The sequence below is a fragment of the Diabrotica virgifera genome, chromosome 1 (assembly GCF_917563875.1).
Source record: "Diabrotica virgifera virgifera chromosome 1, PGI_DIABVI_V3a".
In the NCBI taxonomy this organism is placed as follows: domain Eukaryota; kingdom Metazoa; phylum Arthropoda; class Insecta; order Coleoptera; family Chrysomelidae; genus Diabrotica; species Diabrotica virgifera.
The window spans coordinates 115,672,246-115,693,238 of record NC_065443.1 but is presented as its reverse complement, the minus strand read 5'-3'; the positions used below and the strand labels follow the sequence as shown (position 1 = coordinate 115,693,238).

General features: G+C 36.7%; 1 protein-coding gene across 2 annotated transcripts in view; it reads left to right on the top strand.

The window, feature by feature from the left end:
- Positions 1–20,665, top strand: part of LOC126890551 (uncharacterized) — a 201,386-nt gene extending 180,721 nt beyond the window's left edge. The window contains exons 1-2 of one of the 2 annotated variants that reach the window (XM_050659573.1): positions 16,476–16,759; positions 19,226–20,665. In XM_050659573.1, the coding sequence (XP_050515530.1) occupies positions 19,878–20,567 (690 nt within the window). In that variant the 5' untranslated portion in view covers positions 16,476–16,759; positions 19,226–19,877 and the 3' untranslated portion in view covers positions 20,568–20,665. Of the gene's footprint in view, positions 1–16,475; positions 16,760–19,225 lie in introns of those variants that run through there. The other variant, XM_050659579.1, reaches the window with a different exon arrangement.
- The last annotated feature ends 328 nt before the right edge of the window (positions 20,666–20,993 follow it).

Here is a 20,993-nt window from a genome sequence, read left to right as displayed (position 1 = left end):
TCCAACCCAACCGTCAAAACAAGCACCCCAACATTCGCAACAACAACCCTCTCAACAGCAACCCTCTTCTCAACAACAAGCATCCATCAGCGCTTCCAACAATCCTGAACCCAACGATTTCGTCTTCCAAAGAAGACAACTAAGACAAATGTCTTACGCCAATGCCGCAGCCAATCCACGCCCCAAAACTCAAGCCAGAAACCAAAACGTCATTAACGCCATAAACGATCCTACACTGTCCGAATATCTCATCAAAGATCTCCCAAAAGATCTTTGTAACAAACGCACCTTCTTTCGGCAAATAAATGCCACCACTCTCTTAGCCAACAAAATTCATTCTTGCAAAGTACTCTCACATGGAATCGCACACCTTCGACTTTTCAATCCGATAAATGCAGGGGATATAGAAAAAGCTATCCACACAGCAACTGGCCAAACCATGGTTACGGTTCACAGCCGTAGCAGAAATGCTAACACTTCCGCTAAAGAGCCCACCTACCTCCTCTGCATTACTGGTATCGACGTGGATTACTCCGAGCAGGAGGTCACCGACTTGCTCACAGAACAGCAATTCCCAGTCGAAAGACTGTGGAGAGTCAAAGCTTACAAAACAGGCAAGGACTCTAAAGTGATCAAGGTGGTGACCAAATCCTTGGAGAAATTCACGTCAGCATTGAGCCGAGGCATAACTCTAGATGGTGAAATCTACAATGCCGAACTTCCTCATGGCTCCGACCCTACAATCCCCACCCCAAAATATTGCAGCAAATGCTGAATTAACTGACACTCCATCGACGAATGCCCTCAAAAAGCATTCGTCTGCCCCCACTGCGGCGGCAACCACAAATCCAGCGCCTGCACCAAACAGCAGGAACCCAAATGCCCGAATTGCGGCGGTGACCACCCCGCATACTCCAACAAGTGTCCACAAAGACACACCATCCCCTCCGCCCAACACGAAATACAGCCACTAACGATCGAAAGATCATTCCCCCCTTTCGAACTCCCAACAGAAACAAAGAACATCTTGTCGATTCAGACTGCTCTGTTGCTGAACTTGTTGCCCGAACTTCGTGAACATATCGCTGCAATCACGGCTAATCTGATTAGCCAAGTCTACGACCACTCGACAGTGGTCCACGGGTACGGGAGCAATGTCACGGTGACATTCCGCTCCAACCACTAAACACCCTCCCTTTATGGATTTCACCCTAGGCACAGTCAACTGTCAGGGTCTCTCCAAAAAGAGACCCCTCATCAAGAATATCCTGTCGAAGCATAACATCCAGATCCTCGCACTCACAGATACTCTGTCGAAAAACGATCCACACTTCGCAGGATATTCGATCATCCATCGAAGCCGCTGTCAGGTTTCACGTGGGAATGGTATTCTCGTGAAACACGGAATACCGCACAACACACACACATTCCCACAAAATTTTCGTCCACCTGATGTGGACTTCCTGGCAATTGACGTGCATATCCCCAATAACGAAACCCTCACGATAGTCTCTTACTACAAACACCCGGATCAACCACTCAACAGGCATTTGCTAGAGTACTTTTCGAGGCTTGGCAAGGCTGTGTTGATGGGCGATCTAAATTGTAGACACACACAGTTTGGTGATCACCGTCAAAACCCAGAAGGCATCCGCCTCACGGATTATCTACTAGACCTTCCCATTTCAAGAATCACCAACACTGAATTCACGTTTATGAACGCCAATGGGGCCTCTATTGTCGACCACATCCTAGTTACTAGTAACATTCTGGATCGGTTCGGGGATAGATGCCACATAGGCGATTCAATAACGTCAGACCACTTACCTCTTCTTGTGGACACCGACATACTAATTCCAAAACAACCAAACCCTCCAAGATCTATAAGAGACTATCGTCACGCTAACTGGACTGAATTCCAAAACTTCATCACACAAAATCTCCCTATGTTAGGCGAACTCGATACTAACGATAGTATCGACACCAGTGCAACCGATATCGAGAACCTCATCACTGAGGCGATCACGCACGCAATTCCACTCAAACAAATCACCTATACATCACCGGCACTTCCACAATACATCATTGCCAAAATCCAACAAAAACGACGTCTTCTACGTCAATACAAGGCCAACAGAAACCCACTAATCAAAACAGAGTACAACCGGATCTGTGCCAGGATAAAGAGGGAGATATCTGTCCTAACGGCTCGCCGGTGGGAAGATGCTACCTCAAAACTGGACTACAGAGACGGAGGTAAATTCTGGCAAAAATTCAAAGTCCTAACAAAACAAAAAGTATCTCAACCATCCCATCTGTTGGTCAACAATCACATAGTCAATTCCCCAGAAGGGAAAGCCGAAGCATTCAGAAATTCGCTTCAAAACAATTTTCAAACTCCAGATAACCCGAACTTTGATCGCATATTTAAATTCAACACAGAATACATTGTAAATGTTACTCTCAATCACTACATTCCAGTCTATGATCCTATCATGGACCCCCTCACAGACAGGGAAACGGAGAGCTTTTGTCAAATCGGCAAAAACAGCGCTCCCGGACCTGATGGCATCAACCGAAGGTGCCTCAAAAAACTTCCAGAGAGTATCATTCCTCTTCTAACTAAAATATTCAATGCATGTCTCAAAAACAGCCACTTTCCTACTCCTTGGAAGGTGGCCAACACCATCATGCTTTTGAAAAAAGGCAAACCCCCAACTGACGTGGAATCCTATAGACCAATTTCATTAATCAATACTCTGGGTAAAGTTCTTGAGCTAATCCTAAAAGAGAGGCTCAATGACTTTCTCGAAAACCACAACATCATACCAAAATTCCAATACGGATTCCAGTCAGGTAAATCTACTAAACATGCATTAATAGATTTCACTACCAAAGTTACTCAAACCATCAACGATGGTTCATTCGCCATAGCCACATTTCTGGATGTGCAGAAGGCTTTCGACCAGGTCTGGCATGACGGGCTTGTTCGGAAACTTCTGGACATCGGGCTACCATTGCAATTTACCAAAATTGTACACTCCTACCTCCACAACCATACTGTCAGAGTTAAAATAGGCGATCAAAGGTCCACCCCCTTCACTCCACAAGCTGGAGTTCCCCAGGGTTCAGTCCTAGCACCGCTGTTGTACATCATCTACAACAGCGACATCACTAACCAAAATATCCCAGGTACTCGGCTGTTTCTCTATGCAGACGACACGACTCTGCTCTCAACGACCTCTCGATACAACCCAAGACTCCTCTTCAGAAGAGCCCAGGCTCTGTTGGACGGCGTCGGCGAATGGTGTTGTAAGTGGAGAGTCACACTGAACGCGAACAAAACAACAACAATTGTGTTTCGCGCCCCTTCTGTGTCAAATAGAATCATACGCAATGAAGACGACCAATATCCACTGAGACTGTTGGGAGAAAGGCTTGTTGTTAGCCCGACTGTGAACTATTTGGGAGTACTGTTTACCAGGACTCTCAACTGGGACGCAGATCTAAAGGCAACTTTAGATAGGGTAAGGAACAGGGCCAGACTTCTCAACGCTCTCTCGGGAAAAATTGGCAAGACACACAAGAAGACTCTCATTCACACTTACAAGACCTTTATTCGACCCGTCATGGAGTACAAATCATGTATCTACTCTCTTTGCTCAAGACAAAAACAAGAGAGGTTGTTGAGGACAGAACGTAGAGTCTTGCGTAGATGTAACTATGAGCACTGGCGATATCCCTCAAACGAAATCCATAACATCTCGAACACCCCCAAAATCACCGAGAGAATAAACTCTCTGAACAGGAACTTCACAATCAAAGTAATCAACGGCCCCCCTTCCGACACACAAGAATCTCTCAAATGTTCCTGTTCATCTTCCGGCCACGTACTCCACCGAAAGCCCAAACGCAAAAAGATTCATGTACCGTCCGCTCTAATGCAAACATGCATTGACGAACTCCCGGTGGAGTACGAAAACATCCTTGAGGCTACCCCGTTAGCCTACCGTACCCACCTCTAACATTTCCTCTTCCCTACCCCGAACAGGGAGAAGTTGGTTTTTTGCGGTTTCCCAACTTCATTGCACAATTATACCTGTTCGTCCCAAGAAAATAGCCGCAACTATTTTCTCCACTCGAACGCACACTCTCCACGCTGCGCTCAAAGCCACCTCCTGACCGCCGACGAGGGACGCAGGTTCGCCTGTCGTTGTACAATGGTTTCTAGGGAGACTGGTCGAGAGCAAAGCACGGACAGTACACGTAAATGTCTATGGAACCAACAACAATCCATCAAACTTTCTTCTCTGTTGACTTCTTAGCCTTCTGGACACCACCGTCCGGCATAACCCAGGATCCAAGAACACCAGGACACGGCGCTTGCCCCAGTGTGTTTTTCGGACTGTTTGCTTTTGCTGCCAACACAATACATTCACCTCAAACCCTGAAGAGGACAAAATCCTAAACGGGGAAGCACATTGAACGCATTTCTTCTGAACATTATCCAGACAAGCAAATCAAACAATGTAGTAGTAGTAGTAGTTCTCATATACTGGAAGAATCGTTCATTATCTTTTAATTTTTGAAATAGATGATGATATTCTCCATAAATTAATCTTTCTCGATTAATAGGATGTACATCAACTCTCTTTCTTTTCAGTTTAGTCAAAACAGAATCTAAAGCAATTATATCGTCATCGGAAGACGACATTTTGCTACAAGTAGTAGACGCAACTGCCAAATTTGAACGATCTCTCTCGCTTTTACCCGTCTTCACTGTGTTACCATACCCGCGCGCGAGAACCGCGCGGTTTGCCCGCTAGCGGAAATCGCTTTCACTATGTGTGCCGCCTAAATAGTGTAAAATATATCGCCGCTTATTCATTTCAGATATTTCCATCTCGCAAAACAAAAACACGTAAAAATTAACATCTGGCGCTGAGTCACCCGTCCCGAGCCCAAGAAAACTGTACGTCGATGACAAACCTTCCCCAGCTCGACCTGCGAACGCATGAACTGATAGTAGGATGCGCAGAACGGTCTACGCAACTCGCCGGTGCCAGGTTGTGTCTGCTTAGGATCAATTTGCGCCGGTACTTAGGTTCAATTTGCGCCGGGTGTAACGAATAGAGACGGGCAAAATCAGTGCGGACGTGTAACGGTTACTTTGGTTTTCAGTGGTACTGAGTACAAATACTGATTACAAAATACCAATGTATCTGATCCTTGTACTGAATTGAGTAGGCAACTTAAAATCGGTATTTCCATACTTGTAACGTTTTAAATACCTAACATCTCCCTAGTACTCGTAGCGGCATGACTTTCGAAAACATCGAATTTGATTATAATAGGGCGCATAAAAAGATATCTTATACTGAATATTTTATTTCTGCACACAATATATAAAAAGGATGGAAAACATAATACATTGCGAAACAAAAAGAGATGAAACCAGTGGAGGTTGAAATTATCGTTATAAACGTCTAAAATACCATTACATTACATAGTTTCCCACCTTTAGACGTATCAGAGGAGTATGACAACTGTCACTGTGATAGTAGAATTTTATAAAATACTCCTGTCACAGACTTCTAAAGGTGGGAAACTATGTAATGTAATATTATTTTAGACGTTTATAACGATAATTTGCACCTCCAATTTCCTCTCTTTACAAATTCTATCCATCTATTTAAAATATTAGTAATACATATCTCCAATTATGATTTTAACTGTGTAATAGTAATAAGTTACTACTAACTACCACACCAACAATAGACAAGTAAGGATCTGTTTTTAGGTGGATGTGAGAGGTGGCATTCAGATTTTTGCGGATAAAGTTAGGTGATAACTTCGTTAATAATAATTGATTTATGCTCCTTCTCAAATATGCCCGGAACATTAATAAAAAAAATAAAATATTTAAAAATTTCAAAAAATTTCGTTTTTTTTCTACTTTTTTTGCTTATAACTTAAAAACTATTCATTTTAGAACAAAGTCCTATAGGAATAAAACAAAGATAATTAAATGTTCTATCAGATACGATTGGTTAAAAATGTCTTAATTTGTCACCATTGCTTCAAAATAGCAATAAATATAAAATAAGGGGGCAAAACAAGCCTGTCCTTATTCAATGATTTTCCATCACTTAGGTTACACCGGGAATCTTCCTAATTCGCTTAGAAAATTTTTGTAATGTGCTAAAACTGTACACCAAATTTCATTAAAATTGACTTACTAGATTTTGCATAACAATTTTGCAATCTAAACTTTTTTTTTAAATTTAAATTTTTTAAAATCTTGCACAACAAAAACTAGAACATACAAAGATTTGTCAATTTTTTTACATATAAAGAAGTACTCCACCTATCTAATGCACTTTACAGAATTGAAATCGGATTATTTAAGCAGCCTCAGCAATGTTTTAAAGTTATAAACAATTTTTTGGCTTATAAACAAATTAGTGCTGTGGCCAGGAGGGGGTGCCTTTATTTAGATGGACTTACCCAAGTTTTTTTATGTATTTTGACCCGTAGAACACGAATTTTTTGGGTAACAGTTGATCCGGATGTCGATAAGATTGTTATAAACAAAGAACTTGAGGAATTACATAAAATCGATTTTTCGCAAAATAAAACATTTTTTTGTATTTCTTGGGTAATTCAAAGCAAAAAATTACAAGGTTTTTCGTAGGATGCATAGTTTTCGAGATAAACGCGGTGGAACTTTCAAAAAATCGAGAAATTGCAATTTTTGAACGCGAATAACATTTGATTAAAAAATAAAATAGCAATTCTGCTGACAGCATTTGAAAGTTTAAGTCAAATTATACCGGTTTTAATTATTTGCATTGCTAAAAATTAATTTTTTTATTATTAAACAAAGCTATTTGTTTATAAGCCAAAAAATTGTTTATAAATTTAAAACATTGCTGGGGCCCCTTAAATAATCCGATTTTAATTCTGTAAAGTGTATTAGATAGGTAGAGCACCTCTTTATATGTAAAAAAATTAGCCAACTTCTAAATGGTCTACTTTTTGTTCAGAAAGATTTTAAAAAATTTGAACTTTTTTAAAAACATTTAGATTGCAAATTTATTATGCAAAATTTATTAGGTCGATTTTAATGAAATTTGGTATACGATTTAAGTATGTTACAAAGAATTTCTTAAGCGTATTACTAAGGTTCTAAGTGCCACCAAAGTGGTTAAAAAATATTGAATAACAACAGACTTATTTTGCCCCCTTATTTTGTATTTATTGCTATATTGCAGAAAATGTAATACCTTAAGACATTTTTTACCAGTCGTATATGATACAAAATTCAATTATCTTTATTTTATTTCTCTACGACTTTGTTCCAAAACTAATCGTTTTAAAGTTATAAGCAAAGAAAGCAGAAAAAAATCGATGTTTTTCGAAATTTTTAAATATTTTAATTTTTTTATTAATGTTCCGGGCATATTTGAGAAGGAGCATAAGTCAATTATTATTACAGAAGGTGTCACCTAACTGTATCTGCAAAAATCCGAATGCCACCTCTCACATCCAAAAATAGACGTTTTTTCGCATTATTTGTATGAGTGCATTTTTCTATAGTCAAAACTATTTACCTATTATATTTATAATCTATACATATTTTGTTTTTAAGCATAAACAAAAATGTAGATACCTATGCTAATATTATGATGACAAATTTTATTTGAGATATTTCACAGATATCCCGGTTTTTAAATAATGAATCATTTTCAATGATAATGTGGTGTAGATTTAAGAAATAAATAATACAAAATTTTTATACCTATATAAAGAGGATTACGCCATCATTTGTGACATTGTATTTCTAGGCCTGGATCCCGCGTACCAAAAAAAATTGATTAATAGCAAGCTGACAATTTTTTACCTAATAGCTTAACGGTGTCTCGTTAGACAAACTTTGATGTATGGGAACACTGGAACAGAGGAAGTTTTAATTGTGGAACAGGTTAAACATTTGGAACGTCATACTACGAAGACGTCCCATGTATTTTGTCGGACAGAACTTCCAATTGATTTGTTACCCTTTCATTAAACTCTCATGCAAAAATCAGACTGGTATTTATCACCAACTGGGCATTTTAATAAGTCCGACACGTAGAACATGTCAAATGACAGAAATTATGACAGGTGATAAATAGCAGTCTAATTTTTGCATGAGAGTTTAATGGAAGGGTAAGAAATCAATTGGAAGTTCTGTCCGACAAAATACATGTCTTCTTTAGTACTAGTACATAGGGTTTTAGATGGTATTAGGTACACTTATATTGTAAACAAAAATCCAGATTTAAATAGTCCAATATTAAATGATGGCTGGAGCCAACCTACCCAAAAGAGGCCCCGCAGACTGCAGACTTTTTATCGGCAGATAGTTTGCCTTTAAACTAATTTTTTGGCCAAATATCGGCCGACAGTTTAATCAGTGTGAGCTAACTAGGACTTGCTCACACACGACGATTGTTTATCGGTCGATAGTTCAATTCTCTCCTAGTTTTGGTATCCAATACTTGTGCCGTGCGAATATTTTTTTAACATTTTGCGAGAAAATGGCATCATCTAATTCACAATCGTTAATTGTAGAAACCTGCATCGCCTAATTAGCATGACTAGTTCATTGAAGGTGACTAAGATCATTCGATAAAAGGCGAAAAACTTTTTTGGGTAATCAAGTAATTTAGAATACATTGGGTAGAATTTTCCACTTAATATTCTGTCACTGAGAATTCATCATCATCATCATCAACAACTATTCCATCCATCGCCAGAAGAAAGCCTTCCTTAGGTGTATCCATTCATTTTAGTTTGTTGTTTTTTGCATCCATTCGTGACCAGCCATTCACTTGATGTTATCAGTCCATCTTGTTTGAGGTCTGCCTCTACTTATTTTGCTAGTCGTTGGTCGCCATTTAAGAATTTGCTTCGTTCATCGGTTGTTTTCCATTCTTCCTATGTGTCCTGCCAGCTCCATTTTAACATGACAATCTTCTGGATCACGTCTGTTACTTTTAACCGTCGCGTCGTCTTATTTCGTTCACTGTAAATTGGATGCACTCAATACTCTCGGAATGTCTTCTTGGATTTCCTCCTCCATTATATGAGAGCGATAATAACATTTCTGGATAATTTTTTCATTGTGCGACTACTAACTTCAACAGTCAAATAAGAACTTTAATACTAAATCGTTCGCGAATAGTCGGTCGGCTGTTGATAGCGTGCGCCCTCTTCACCAACCCGACTGTTTAGTTAGCTCGGTATGCGCACTAACAGCCCATCCCGACTAAACCATCGGCCGATAAAAAGTCTGCAGTATGCGGGGCTCCGCTTACTGCAGTGTTTGATCCTTCCAGTGTTTTAATTTTTGAAGGAACGAAAAAGTGTCATTATTTTAAAATGTATTTCCGCGTCAGTTACCGATTCATCTTCCGCCTCTTATTTAAAAAAAAAATCATATTTTATGTTGAAGCAATGTAAGGAACCCGCTCTTTGGTGCTCGGCGCCGCCAACATCTCGGCGCCCGTGTGCACCGCACACCCTGCACAATAGATAAAGCCGCCTCTGCCTGTTCCACAATTAAAACTTCCCCTGTTCCAATGTTTCCATACATTAAAGTTGGTCCGACCAGATACCGTTACGCTATTAACAAATTTTCAGCTTGCTATTAATCAACTTTTTTTGTTTACGCGGGATCCAGGCCTATTCGTTTTAAGTAACCATTTTTCCAATAATGTGTTCTTGTAAAGCCATATTATCTGGTATCGCCGTTTATTTTGTCTACGAGTACCTAATAAAGTTAGCAGAATTTTAATGACAAAGCGTTGTTGGGTTTTGATTATACATATGTACTAATATTTTTATTTATCACAGTAAATTGTATTTACCATTCGTATTCAGTTCGTTTCCTATCTTCTCCCATACCTCGTCTTTTAATTTCGTCCTCATATAATCGTCGTGGCTGGAATCATATACGATGGGATCACTTTGAACGAGTTCTATCAGCTTTTCAACGTCCATCTCGCAAACAAAAACACAACTGAGAATTGAGTCACGCGTCCTACGACACAAAAAACTGTAGGCCGATGACAAACCTTCCCAAGCTAGACCTGCGAACGCATGAACTGATAGTAGGATGTGCAGAACGCCCTACGCAGTCCGCCGGTGCAGGTTGTGTCTCGCTTAGGTTCAATTTGGTCTTCTTCTTTATAAACACATATTTTCTATCGTTGTTATTCCAAACGAAGTTTAATTCCTGCCAAGTTTTTCACCATTTGTCAAGTGTTATGTTTGGCAAAGTTCATCACTATTGGTAGGGCTTTTCTTCCCGTTGTCGTTTTTGGTGCTTCTGTTATAACTCCTTGCTTTTATTGTTTCAAGAGTCTAGAAATGGTTGCCTCTCCAACTCCAGTCATAAATCACTTAACACGGCAGTGTTCAAACTCATCGTCATCATTGGCTCTTCAACCCATAGTGGATATTGGCCTGTTATGGGCTCAGCTTCCATTCCTTCCTATTCTTTGCCTTGGTTTTCCAATTTCGTACTCTTAACACTCGTACGTCGTCTTCCACTTGGTCTTTAAATCGTGCTCTGGGCTCGCCCTTTCTCCTCACTCCAACTGGTTAGTCAACTCCTCCACTCCAACTCCAACTTTAGTTATAAATGTGTTTCGACGGATTCATCTGGCTATTTCTCTCTAAGTGGCATGGCCACTGAAGCCTGTTTATCTTGATACAAGATACATAGGTATTGATGTAAGTATACGAATACGAGGTTCACTATAAAGGCGGCAAAACTCAAAATTATAACGCATACGCCATAATCCGTTTTCTTACAAGCTTTTCTTTAATTCACAGTATACTTACTCTTTTTCCTAGATATGTATATACGTCTGTTAATTTCTGCATTTACTGTATACTCTCTCTTACTCATTTAAAAGTATATTTTTCAACTGTTAGAAATTTGGGTTTTGCTACTTATTAGTGATTATTTGTCACGTTTGTATACTTAGGGAGTGCTCACTACGGAGACCAAAGGATTGTATCCTCGCTCCGACCCTCGCTCCCTGGTATTTACATTCGTGAATTCTCGCATATAAAATAATGTATTTATTTTACATAGCGATCGAAACTATATTATCGATTGCTATGTAAAATATAGTTATTTTCCTAACAAGTGCAGAAAGTCATTTTTTTCCGCATGCGACTGCAGTTTGCCGAACGACGCGAAGCGGGAGTTCGGCAAGCAGTCGAGTGCGGAAAAGAGACTTTCTGCAAGAGTTAGGAACAATATTTTTTCTAAGAGTCTTTAAAAATTACCAAATCTTAATCAATTAATTTAATTAATATGAAAATACAGAGAGAGTCTGTAAAGTGGAATAAATTCAATATCTCAAATACTAATTGTTTTTTTGGAAAATGCTCAGACCCGTCGATTAGTATTTCAAATTGTCCTTTTTGACATTCAATAATAATTTATACAGGGTGTCCCAATTTAGAGATATGACGTCATAGTCGATTTTCTTAAATGGCAACACTGTCATTTTGATAGCTAATTTGATAGGGTTTGTAAAGTTATACATAACTGCAAAATATCAAATTTTTATTCTCTACCATTTACAAGATAATAGAAAATAACAAAGTTTTATCTGTAATTTGGAATATATTCAATAATTAAAATACTAACTGTTTTTTTGAAAAATGCTCAGACCCGTCGATTAGTATATCAAATTGTCCTTTTTGACATATAATAATAATGTATACAGGGTGTCCCAATTTAGAGATATGACGTCATCGTTGATTTTCTTAAATGGCAACTCTGTCATTTTGATAGCTATTTTGATAGGGTGTGTAAAGTTATACACAACTGCAAAATTTCAAATTTGTATTCTCTACCATTTAGATGATAATAAAAAATAACAAAGTTATGAAAAAGAAGTAATCAACTAATAATTGAATTTAATTATTTCAATAAATTAAGCAAAAACTCATAATGTTGCCCTCAATTATTGTCAAATTGTCAATGGGCAACGTTATGAGCATTTGCTTAATTGAAATAAATAAATTCAATTATTATTTGATTACTTCTTGTTCTTCATAACTTTGTTATTTTTTATTATCTTGTAAATGGTAGGGAATAAAATTTTGAAATTTTTCAGATGTGTATAACTTTACACACGCTATCAAAATAGCTATCAAAATGATAGTGTTGCCATTTAAGAAAATCAACGATGACGTCATATCTCTAAATTGGGACACCCTGTGTCCCAATAATGATACATTATTATTATATGTCAAAAATGACAATTTGATATACTAATCGACGGGTCTGAGCATTTTTCAAAAAAACAGTTAGTATTTTAATTATTGAATATATTCCAAATTACAGATATAACTTTGTTATTTTCTATTATCTTGTAAATGGTAGAGAATAAAAATTTGATATTTTGCAGTTATGTATAACTTTACAAACCCTATCAAATTAGCTATCAAAATGACAGTGTTGCCATTTAAGAAAATCGACGATGACGTCATATCTCTAAATTGGGACACCCTGTATACATTATTATTGAATGTCAAAAAGGACAATTTGAAATACTAATCGACGGGTCTGAGCATTTTCCAAAAAAACAATTAGTATTTGAGATATTGAATTTATTCCACTTTACCGACTCTCTCTGTACATACACAAATTAATTCTTTGACAAGGTTGTCAAAACCAAACTTTCAATATAATTAGTTAGCATGACGACGATCTTGGTTTCCATGACGATGATTAAAAAACTGTTATTGTCTACCGATTTAACTTTCGAATATTATGTCAAAATAATTTTATTTCATCGAATTGTCGCGTTAATTTCATTAAAACAGGAACACAATAAGATATATTTGAAATAAATTAGTAAATAATATCTAAATATTAGTTTATTGCATGTATTATAATTACTTTAAGGCCATATTAACATATCTAAATTAACACGCGTGCGGAAAAGTAAAAACCGCGTGCGGAAAAGTAACACGCGTGCGGAAAAGTGAAACTTTCTAAACTAAAATGCGTGCGCGAAAGTAGACATTTTTGCACGCTCGTAGAAAAAATACATTATTTTATATGTGAGAATTCACGAATATAAATACCAGGGAGAGAGGGTCGGAGCGAGGATACAATCCTTTGGTCTCCGTAGTGAGCACACGCTTAGTCTTACTAGTATTAACCTGTAGCCGCATTCGTTTTGCTGGTGCTTCCAATGCCGTGTACGATTGGACCAGGACCGCCTTTCTTCTTGCTATAATATCGATGTCATCCGCATACGCTTGTATTTGTACATTCCTATTAATAATGGTTCCTCTTGTTGTTGTTCCAGATTCTCTAATAGCTTTTTCTAGGGCAATGTTGAACAAATGGCACGATATGCAATCTCCGTGTAGAAGTCCTACTTGTGTCTGGAAAATTCTTGATACTCCGTTCTGCACTCTAACCTTACACTCACCTGTTGAGAGTGTTGCTTTTTTCCTTTCACCAATTTCACTACGTGATGGAACTACCAGTTCGAAATTAAAACATTTGTAAAAAAAAACTCTAACAAGAAGTAAAACCACTTCTATGTAAATTAGTATATTTATTAAAACTTAAAAAATCCCAATGGATTGAATAAAATATGTCCAATTCAGAACGTTTTCAGACCTATCGGTCCATCATCAGTGAATCTACAATAAAATAAGTAATCCCACTATTAGAATTGAAAGATGGTTGAAATTTTTTTAAAAAGCTAAAAAAGTGTGGTTAGATTACTTACGTGCATACTTGCTAAATAGCCCCAGAACCAAACAATGGTTGAATTTAAAATTCAATTTACATTATTTAAAAATAATATTAAACAGGCTAAACGCCGATGTTAACGGATATCGCCTATGGGAACATGGTGAAACCCTACCAAAACCTCATGTTCCCATAGGCGATATCCGTTAACATCGGCGTTTAGCCTGTTTAATATTATTTTTAAATAATGTAAATTGAATTTTAAATTCAACCATTGTTTGGTTCTGGGGCTATTTAGCAAGTATGCACGTAAGTAATCTAACCACACTTTTTTAGCTTTTTAAAAAAATTTCAACCATCTTTCAATTCTAATAGTGGGATTACTTATTTTATTGTAGATTCACTGATGATGGACCGATAGGTCTGAAAACGTTCTGAATTGGACATATTTTATTCAATCCATTGGGATTTTTAAGTTTTAATAAATATACCAATTTACATAGAAGTGGTTTTACTTCTTGTTAGAGTTTTTTAACTATATGGTATACAGCCAACCTAGGGAACTTCCCTTTTAGTTTAAAACATTTGTCTTATGATTAGATCAGGGAAAGTGTTAACAATTTTTCAAAAAGTGAAAAAATCAATCAGTGACTAATACATTCAGCCGTTTGTATGGACGAATAATTAGAGACCGCATTGAGAAGGAGTACAAAGACCAAGAGGAAGAAGAACAATCCGGTTTTCGAACAGGAAGAAGCTGTACTGATAATATCTTCTGCCTCAAACAACTAATAGAAAAAAAATTAAGCACAAATCAAGAAACCCACCTCATGTTTATTGACTTGCAGAAGGCGTACGATACAGTTCCTGTAAACAAACTCTGGAACGTGTTACGACAGACGAATATTAGTGTCACCTTAATAAAAGCCTTAAGAAATTTGTATGAAGGGTCAACATCACAAATAAAAACTGGAAACAGATTATCGCAAAGCTTCCTGGTTAATAAAGGCCTACGTCAGGGGTGTTGTGTATCACCGACCTTATTTAAAATATATGTTGCAAAAGCATTGAAAGAGTGGAAACGAAAATGCAGAGGCATGGGCGTAGACCTTGGAGAGATTTGCTTATATACATTGCAGTTTGCTGATGACCAGGTTGTTATAGCAAACGATAAAGATGATTTAGAGTACATGGCAAGGAAATTACAAGAAGAATATAGAAAGTGGGGACTAGAAATTAATACAGAAAAAACAAAATACCTGCCAATAGGTACCGAACTATCGAACATCACATTAGAAAATAATGAAATCATCATGCCCTGCGACCATTACACATATCTAGGAATCGTTTTTGACACAACGGGGAAAGATGATGAAGAAATAAAGAGAAGAATAACACAATCCAGAAAAACAATAGGTTGTCTAAACAGCGTACTGTGGAATCATGAAATAGGAAAAAGAAGAAAACACAATATCTACGAATCTCTTATTAAAAGCAGTCTATTGTACGGAGCAGAAACTTGGCGGATAACCGAAAACAACAGAAGAAAACTGGAGGCAGTAGAAATGGACGCTTTTAGAAGATCAGTAGGAGTGTCACGCAGAGAGAGAATACGTAATGATGAGATAAGCGAATGGGGGTTGACGGCTCTCTAACAACAGACATAGAAAGAAAACAGCTGATATGGTACGGACACGTCCAGAGGATGGATAACTCAAGACTCCCTAAAATAATTATGCAATGGGTACCACCAAACCGCAGAAAGAGAGGAAGACCCAAGAAATCTTGGAGAGAGGGAGTAACGAAGGCGATGAGCGCAAGAAATCTTAGAGAGGGCCAATGGGATGATAGAGTGTCATGGAAATTAGGCATCGGACAACGTCGCAAGACGTTTTAAAACCGATTGATATATAGAAAAAATCAATCACAAATAAATTACTCAATACCAAAAAAGAAGAATACGCGAATATAAAGACTGCAAAAAAATTAAATATAAAATAGTTAAAAAATATATCTAGTATTGTCGAAGCGAAGATCGGTGGAATATGCGCATTTTATCAATGAAATTCGATATTTTAAAGATATTCCAGAAGCCGCTACAGATAAAATGTTTTAACGACCTATTCATCATTCAGAATTACTCAACGGATATTAGTACAGTTAAAATAATTAAGACGATAACCGGATAACATTGATATAAGGAGTAAAATTTAGTTTTTTTTACTTTAATGACAAAAAAGGCAAGCCCATTATCAGAACCCAATTAAAAATTATTTTGCACATCATATTTGAAACATTATTTGGTTGAAAAATCTCATTTTTGTTGGCAAAAAAATATATTAATTTGTTTGGACTAAATTACAGTTGTGCTTATCTTAAAAAGGATATGTTACTATCAACATTCGCACAGTGTTGCCAAGCTGAATTTTGTTATTTGGGTGTAAATTTTTTCCAGGGATCTTCGAGGGTACAATAAAATATATAATGTAGTTCATAATATACAAAAATTAGAAGCAATAGATTTTAATCAGATTAGATGTATTTTCGACGAAATTCAGTTTTTTTATAGGAATAAATAACCAATTACTATGACAGTTGTATATTTATATTGATGATCTCACACCTAATGATATTAAATGGCGAGGAAAATAAGTAAATATGTACTTGAAATTAAGAAAAAATCCATTAAAATTATTCTTATCTAATGCAGTCTGCTGATAGTTTATCTGTATTTTGCAGAATTTAAAACTTTATTTCAATCATTTGTTGTCAAACATTATCAGTTCATATGGTTTTACGTGTTCAAAATTATGTATTTTTTGTTTTTTTATTTTCTTGTAGCCGTTGCACCTTTCCCATCAGCAAAAGAAGAAAAGGTTTGCCAGAAAATTAAAATGCTAGATAATTCTTTTTATTCTATCAGTAAAAATGGGGAAATAATTTACACGGGACCAGTGGAAGGATACGAGGTTGAAGGTGAGATTCTTTCTATTTATATTAGAAAATCATGTACAGTTAGAGGTACTAAATTAATGATAATACAACAAAAGTTGTAAATCGATTGGTGCAGTATATTTATTGTAACATATTAAACGTCACTTTCAAATCAACCTTAAAAGTTTAGGCGCCATTATCATCATCATCATCAGTGGTGTTGCGCCCTAGTTGAGCCTCGACCTCTAAAGTCTACACTAGTAGACTTAAAAAAAAGTACATTAATTAATTGTAAGTATGTAATGTGATCCTTACTTCAGTTATGTTAATGACGTTTGAAAATGTTTAGTATCTTAATTTTACTTTCAATTAATAGTAGGGGAGGGAAGTACGCTAAATTTGCAGTCAGTACCAGGTTTCTCCCCATATGATAATCTGACGCTCGAGTAACTGCAAAAATCCACGCTTGGGCTCCCCTACCATAATTTTTTGAATAATAATTTTTTTTAATAGTTAATTTTAAAATTACTGCACATAATAAATATTTCTTCGAATAATCTTTATCTAATTGGATAGAGCTTGTACAATATCGTGTGTAGTGAAATAGTATTCAGGAAATGTGGAAGTACGGAGAAATGTTGTTAGTTTCATTGGAGCTTATGGGTGGGGGTGGGGACGAGTCTATGAATATGGGCGCACGGGGAATACTTGCATTGGGGCGCAGTCAGACTAGTTACGCCACTGAGAAGTGCAGATTCCTGGAAGGAGTAGAGAGGAAGACCGAAGAAGACCTGGGTGAGACGCTTAGACAGGATATGTTGGTAAAGGAGATTAATATTGAAATGACCCAAGATAGAATTGTATGGAGAAACGTACTTAGGGAAGCCGACCGTGCATAGAGATAAGGCAAAGAGAATGATAATGAGTGTTGTATGTGATTGTATTGTGATTGTGTATGATATTGTTGATGATTTGTTCTTCGACTTCCTTTACTATTGTACGCTATTGTTGGTATATTCTTGTTGCTGACTTTTTTTTTGTGTTGGCAACCAAAATCTGCTGCATTCTGCTAATAGGTTTGCTACACATTTTTCTTCGTTAAGTAGGATGAGGGCAGCTCATTTAACTTTTCTTTTTCACGTCTGATTCTTTCATGATTATTGATGCAAACATTAAGTAGTTAATTAAAAACGTAATTTTGATTACACCTACAATTTTGTGGCTTAATCCCATATAAACATAATACTTGAAATCTCTTTTTCATGTGCCTTGTCCGTTGTGGACGTTGGCTATCATCATAGCAATTTTAATTTTGTTTGCTGCGTTTTTGAATAACTCGATCGATGTTAATCCAAACCATTCACGTAAGTTTTGAAGCCATGAGTGTCTTCTTCTGCCGGTCCGCGTTTGTTTTCTATTTTACCCTGTATTATCAGTTGGAGTATATGATATTTATCATGTCTCATAATATGACCGAGGTATTTAAGTTTCCGTTTCTTAATTGTGAAAGAGACTTCTTTTTGGTTTCCCATTCGGCGCAGTACCTTTACTTTGGTGGTGTGAGTCGTCCAGGATATTTTGAGGATACGTCGATACACCCACATTTCGAATGCCTCCAGCCTCCTCATTAATGTTTCCGTTAGTGTCCATGCCTCTGCGCCATACAGCAAGACTGGAAATACATAGAATTTCAGCAGCCTTATTTTTAGTGGGAGAGATATGTCTAAATTGGTGAATATGTTTCTCATGTTGTTAAATGTTGCTCTAGCCTTTTCAATTCTAATAGATCGTATTTCGGTTGTTTGAACCCATTTTGAGTTGACGACCGTTGCAAGGTATATATACGAGTCCACGTGTTCCATTAATTTGTTTTTTATTTTCAATTATCTGGCAGGTTTTTGAGTCTTGCTGACCAGCCTCCATTTTGTTTTATTTATGTTGAGGTTAAGTCCTCTTTCTTCACTCGCTCTTTGTACCCTGACCCTGTCCGTAAGATACTGAAGTTCATCGATACTACTGGCAAGTACGACTGTATCGTCCGCATATCGAATGTTATTTTGTCAATTCTCCATTCATTTTTAATCCTTCGTTTGCTTTATCCAGTGCTTTTTTAAAAATTTGTTCGGAGTAAATACCTATTAAAAAGGAGAGGGGAGAAAACACATCACTGGCGCATACCTTTTCTGATATCAATGCTCTCTGTGGACGCATTGCAGACTTTTACCCTGGCTGTCTGATTCCAGTAGAGACTTATCACAATTCGGATATCCTTATCATCATCTTCTATATTTCGTAGAATTTCAATTAGTTGGTCATGTCATATATTGTCAAAGGCCTTCGAGTAATTTACAAACCACATGTAGACATCCTTGTTCATATCTCTACACCTCTGCAAATGCAATACTTGAAACCTTTGCAATACTTGAAATAATGAACTATATTTCGAAAAAAAAAACAATACCTATTACAATTTTATACCCATTTTGGCAAATTATTTATTTTTTTTAGACACAACCCACTTATTTATTGTTAATGGATATGAACTTTACTACTTGAATGCCGAAAGAAGAGACAACATGACATACAGTTCACCGAACAACGATGTTATTGCTACTGTCCTTCCTGATCCTGAAATAACTGAAATAATTAGTGGAGATTTATCAGCGTTGCAAAGTGAACATCTAAAAGTAGAATATATCAAAATTTTGTATCAAAATTTTCAGCAGAATTTTATTCAGTACAAAGAAAACTGTAGTGATTCGGATGATGTACAACTTACTAATATTACTTACAGCATATATGAGACAACTATGTTAAATATTTTAAATTTATTACAAAATAAACAAGTAATTACCTCTTGATCCACTTCTTCTTCCGGTGGCTTATCCTTATAAGGACGTTGGCCATTACATTTGCCCATTTAATCTTATTTGCAGCCGCCCTGATTAGTTCTATGGAGGTCATGTTCGTCCATTGTCGTAGGTTTTTAAGCCAAGAGTTGCGTCTTCTTCCTTATCCCCCTTTGCTATTGATTTTGCTTTCGATTATAAGTTGGAGCAGTTCATACTTTTGATTTCTTACGATGTGACCAAAATATTATGTTTTCCGTTCTTTTATTATAAGTATAGGACTTAAAATAAATGAAGAAAAGACAAAATATATGATAATGGGAGAGATCCAAAAAGAAAAAGAGAATAACATCATAGTACAAATAGATGGAGAAAAAACATACTCGTTTAAAAGAGCCAAAGAAATTATTTACCTGGGAGCCAAAATAGATGAAAATGGTCATGAAGAAGGGGAGATAAAGGCAAGAATAGCTAAAGGAAATAAAAAATATGGAGCATTACGCACATTATTGAAATCCAAATACGTATCAAGAAAAACAAAAATAAGAATTTATAAGACTGTTATCAGACCAACAGTAACATACGCAAGCGAAACATGGGTGCTCAAAAAGTCAGAAACAGACCTGTTAGAAAGATGGGAGAGAAAAATGCAAAGAGCAATATATGGAGGTGTGAAAATAGAAGGTCAGTGGAGAAGAAGAACCAATAAAGAATTGGAAGAACTATATCAAGAGCCAACGATTACGACGACGATCAAAGCACAGAGAATACGATACTTGGGGCACATAGAGAGAATGGGAAGTAAACGAATGCCAAAAATGGTACTTTCACGAAGACCAATACAAAAGAGGAGGAAAGGCAGGCCAAGGAAAAGATGGAAGGACAGTGTATATGAAGACTTGAAGAAAAGTAACATTGAGAGGTGGAAAGAACTAGCATTGGACAGAAGGAGATGGAGAGAGGTTGTGAAGGAGTGTATAAAAAGACTGAAGTGTATTTAAATAAAATTTATAAGTTATGTAAGTTATATTAAGTTATTTACTATATTATTTATGTAATCAGAAATGTAAACATTTTAGCCCTAGGCCTACAAGGCCTGTTGCGCTTAATAAATAAAAATAAATATTATAAGTATAAGCTCTCTTTAGAGCGTAGAATGAGCTCTAGTAGAATGCTCAGAATATATTGGATTCAACGCACTTCAAACAGAGAAGTCTTAAACAGAGTAGGTCAAGGCGAAGGTGACTTAATGAAGATGATAAAAAAGAGAAAACTTGAATATCTGGGGCATATAATGAGAGGTAGCAGATACAGGATGCTGCAGTTAATACTCAATGGAAAGATCGACGGAAAAAGGGGAATTGGTCGAAAGAAATATTCATGGCTCCGAAACCTTCGTCAATGGACTGGCTTATCAGCAGATCAAT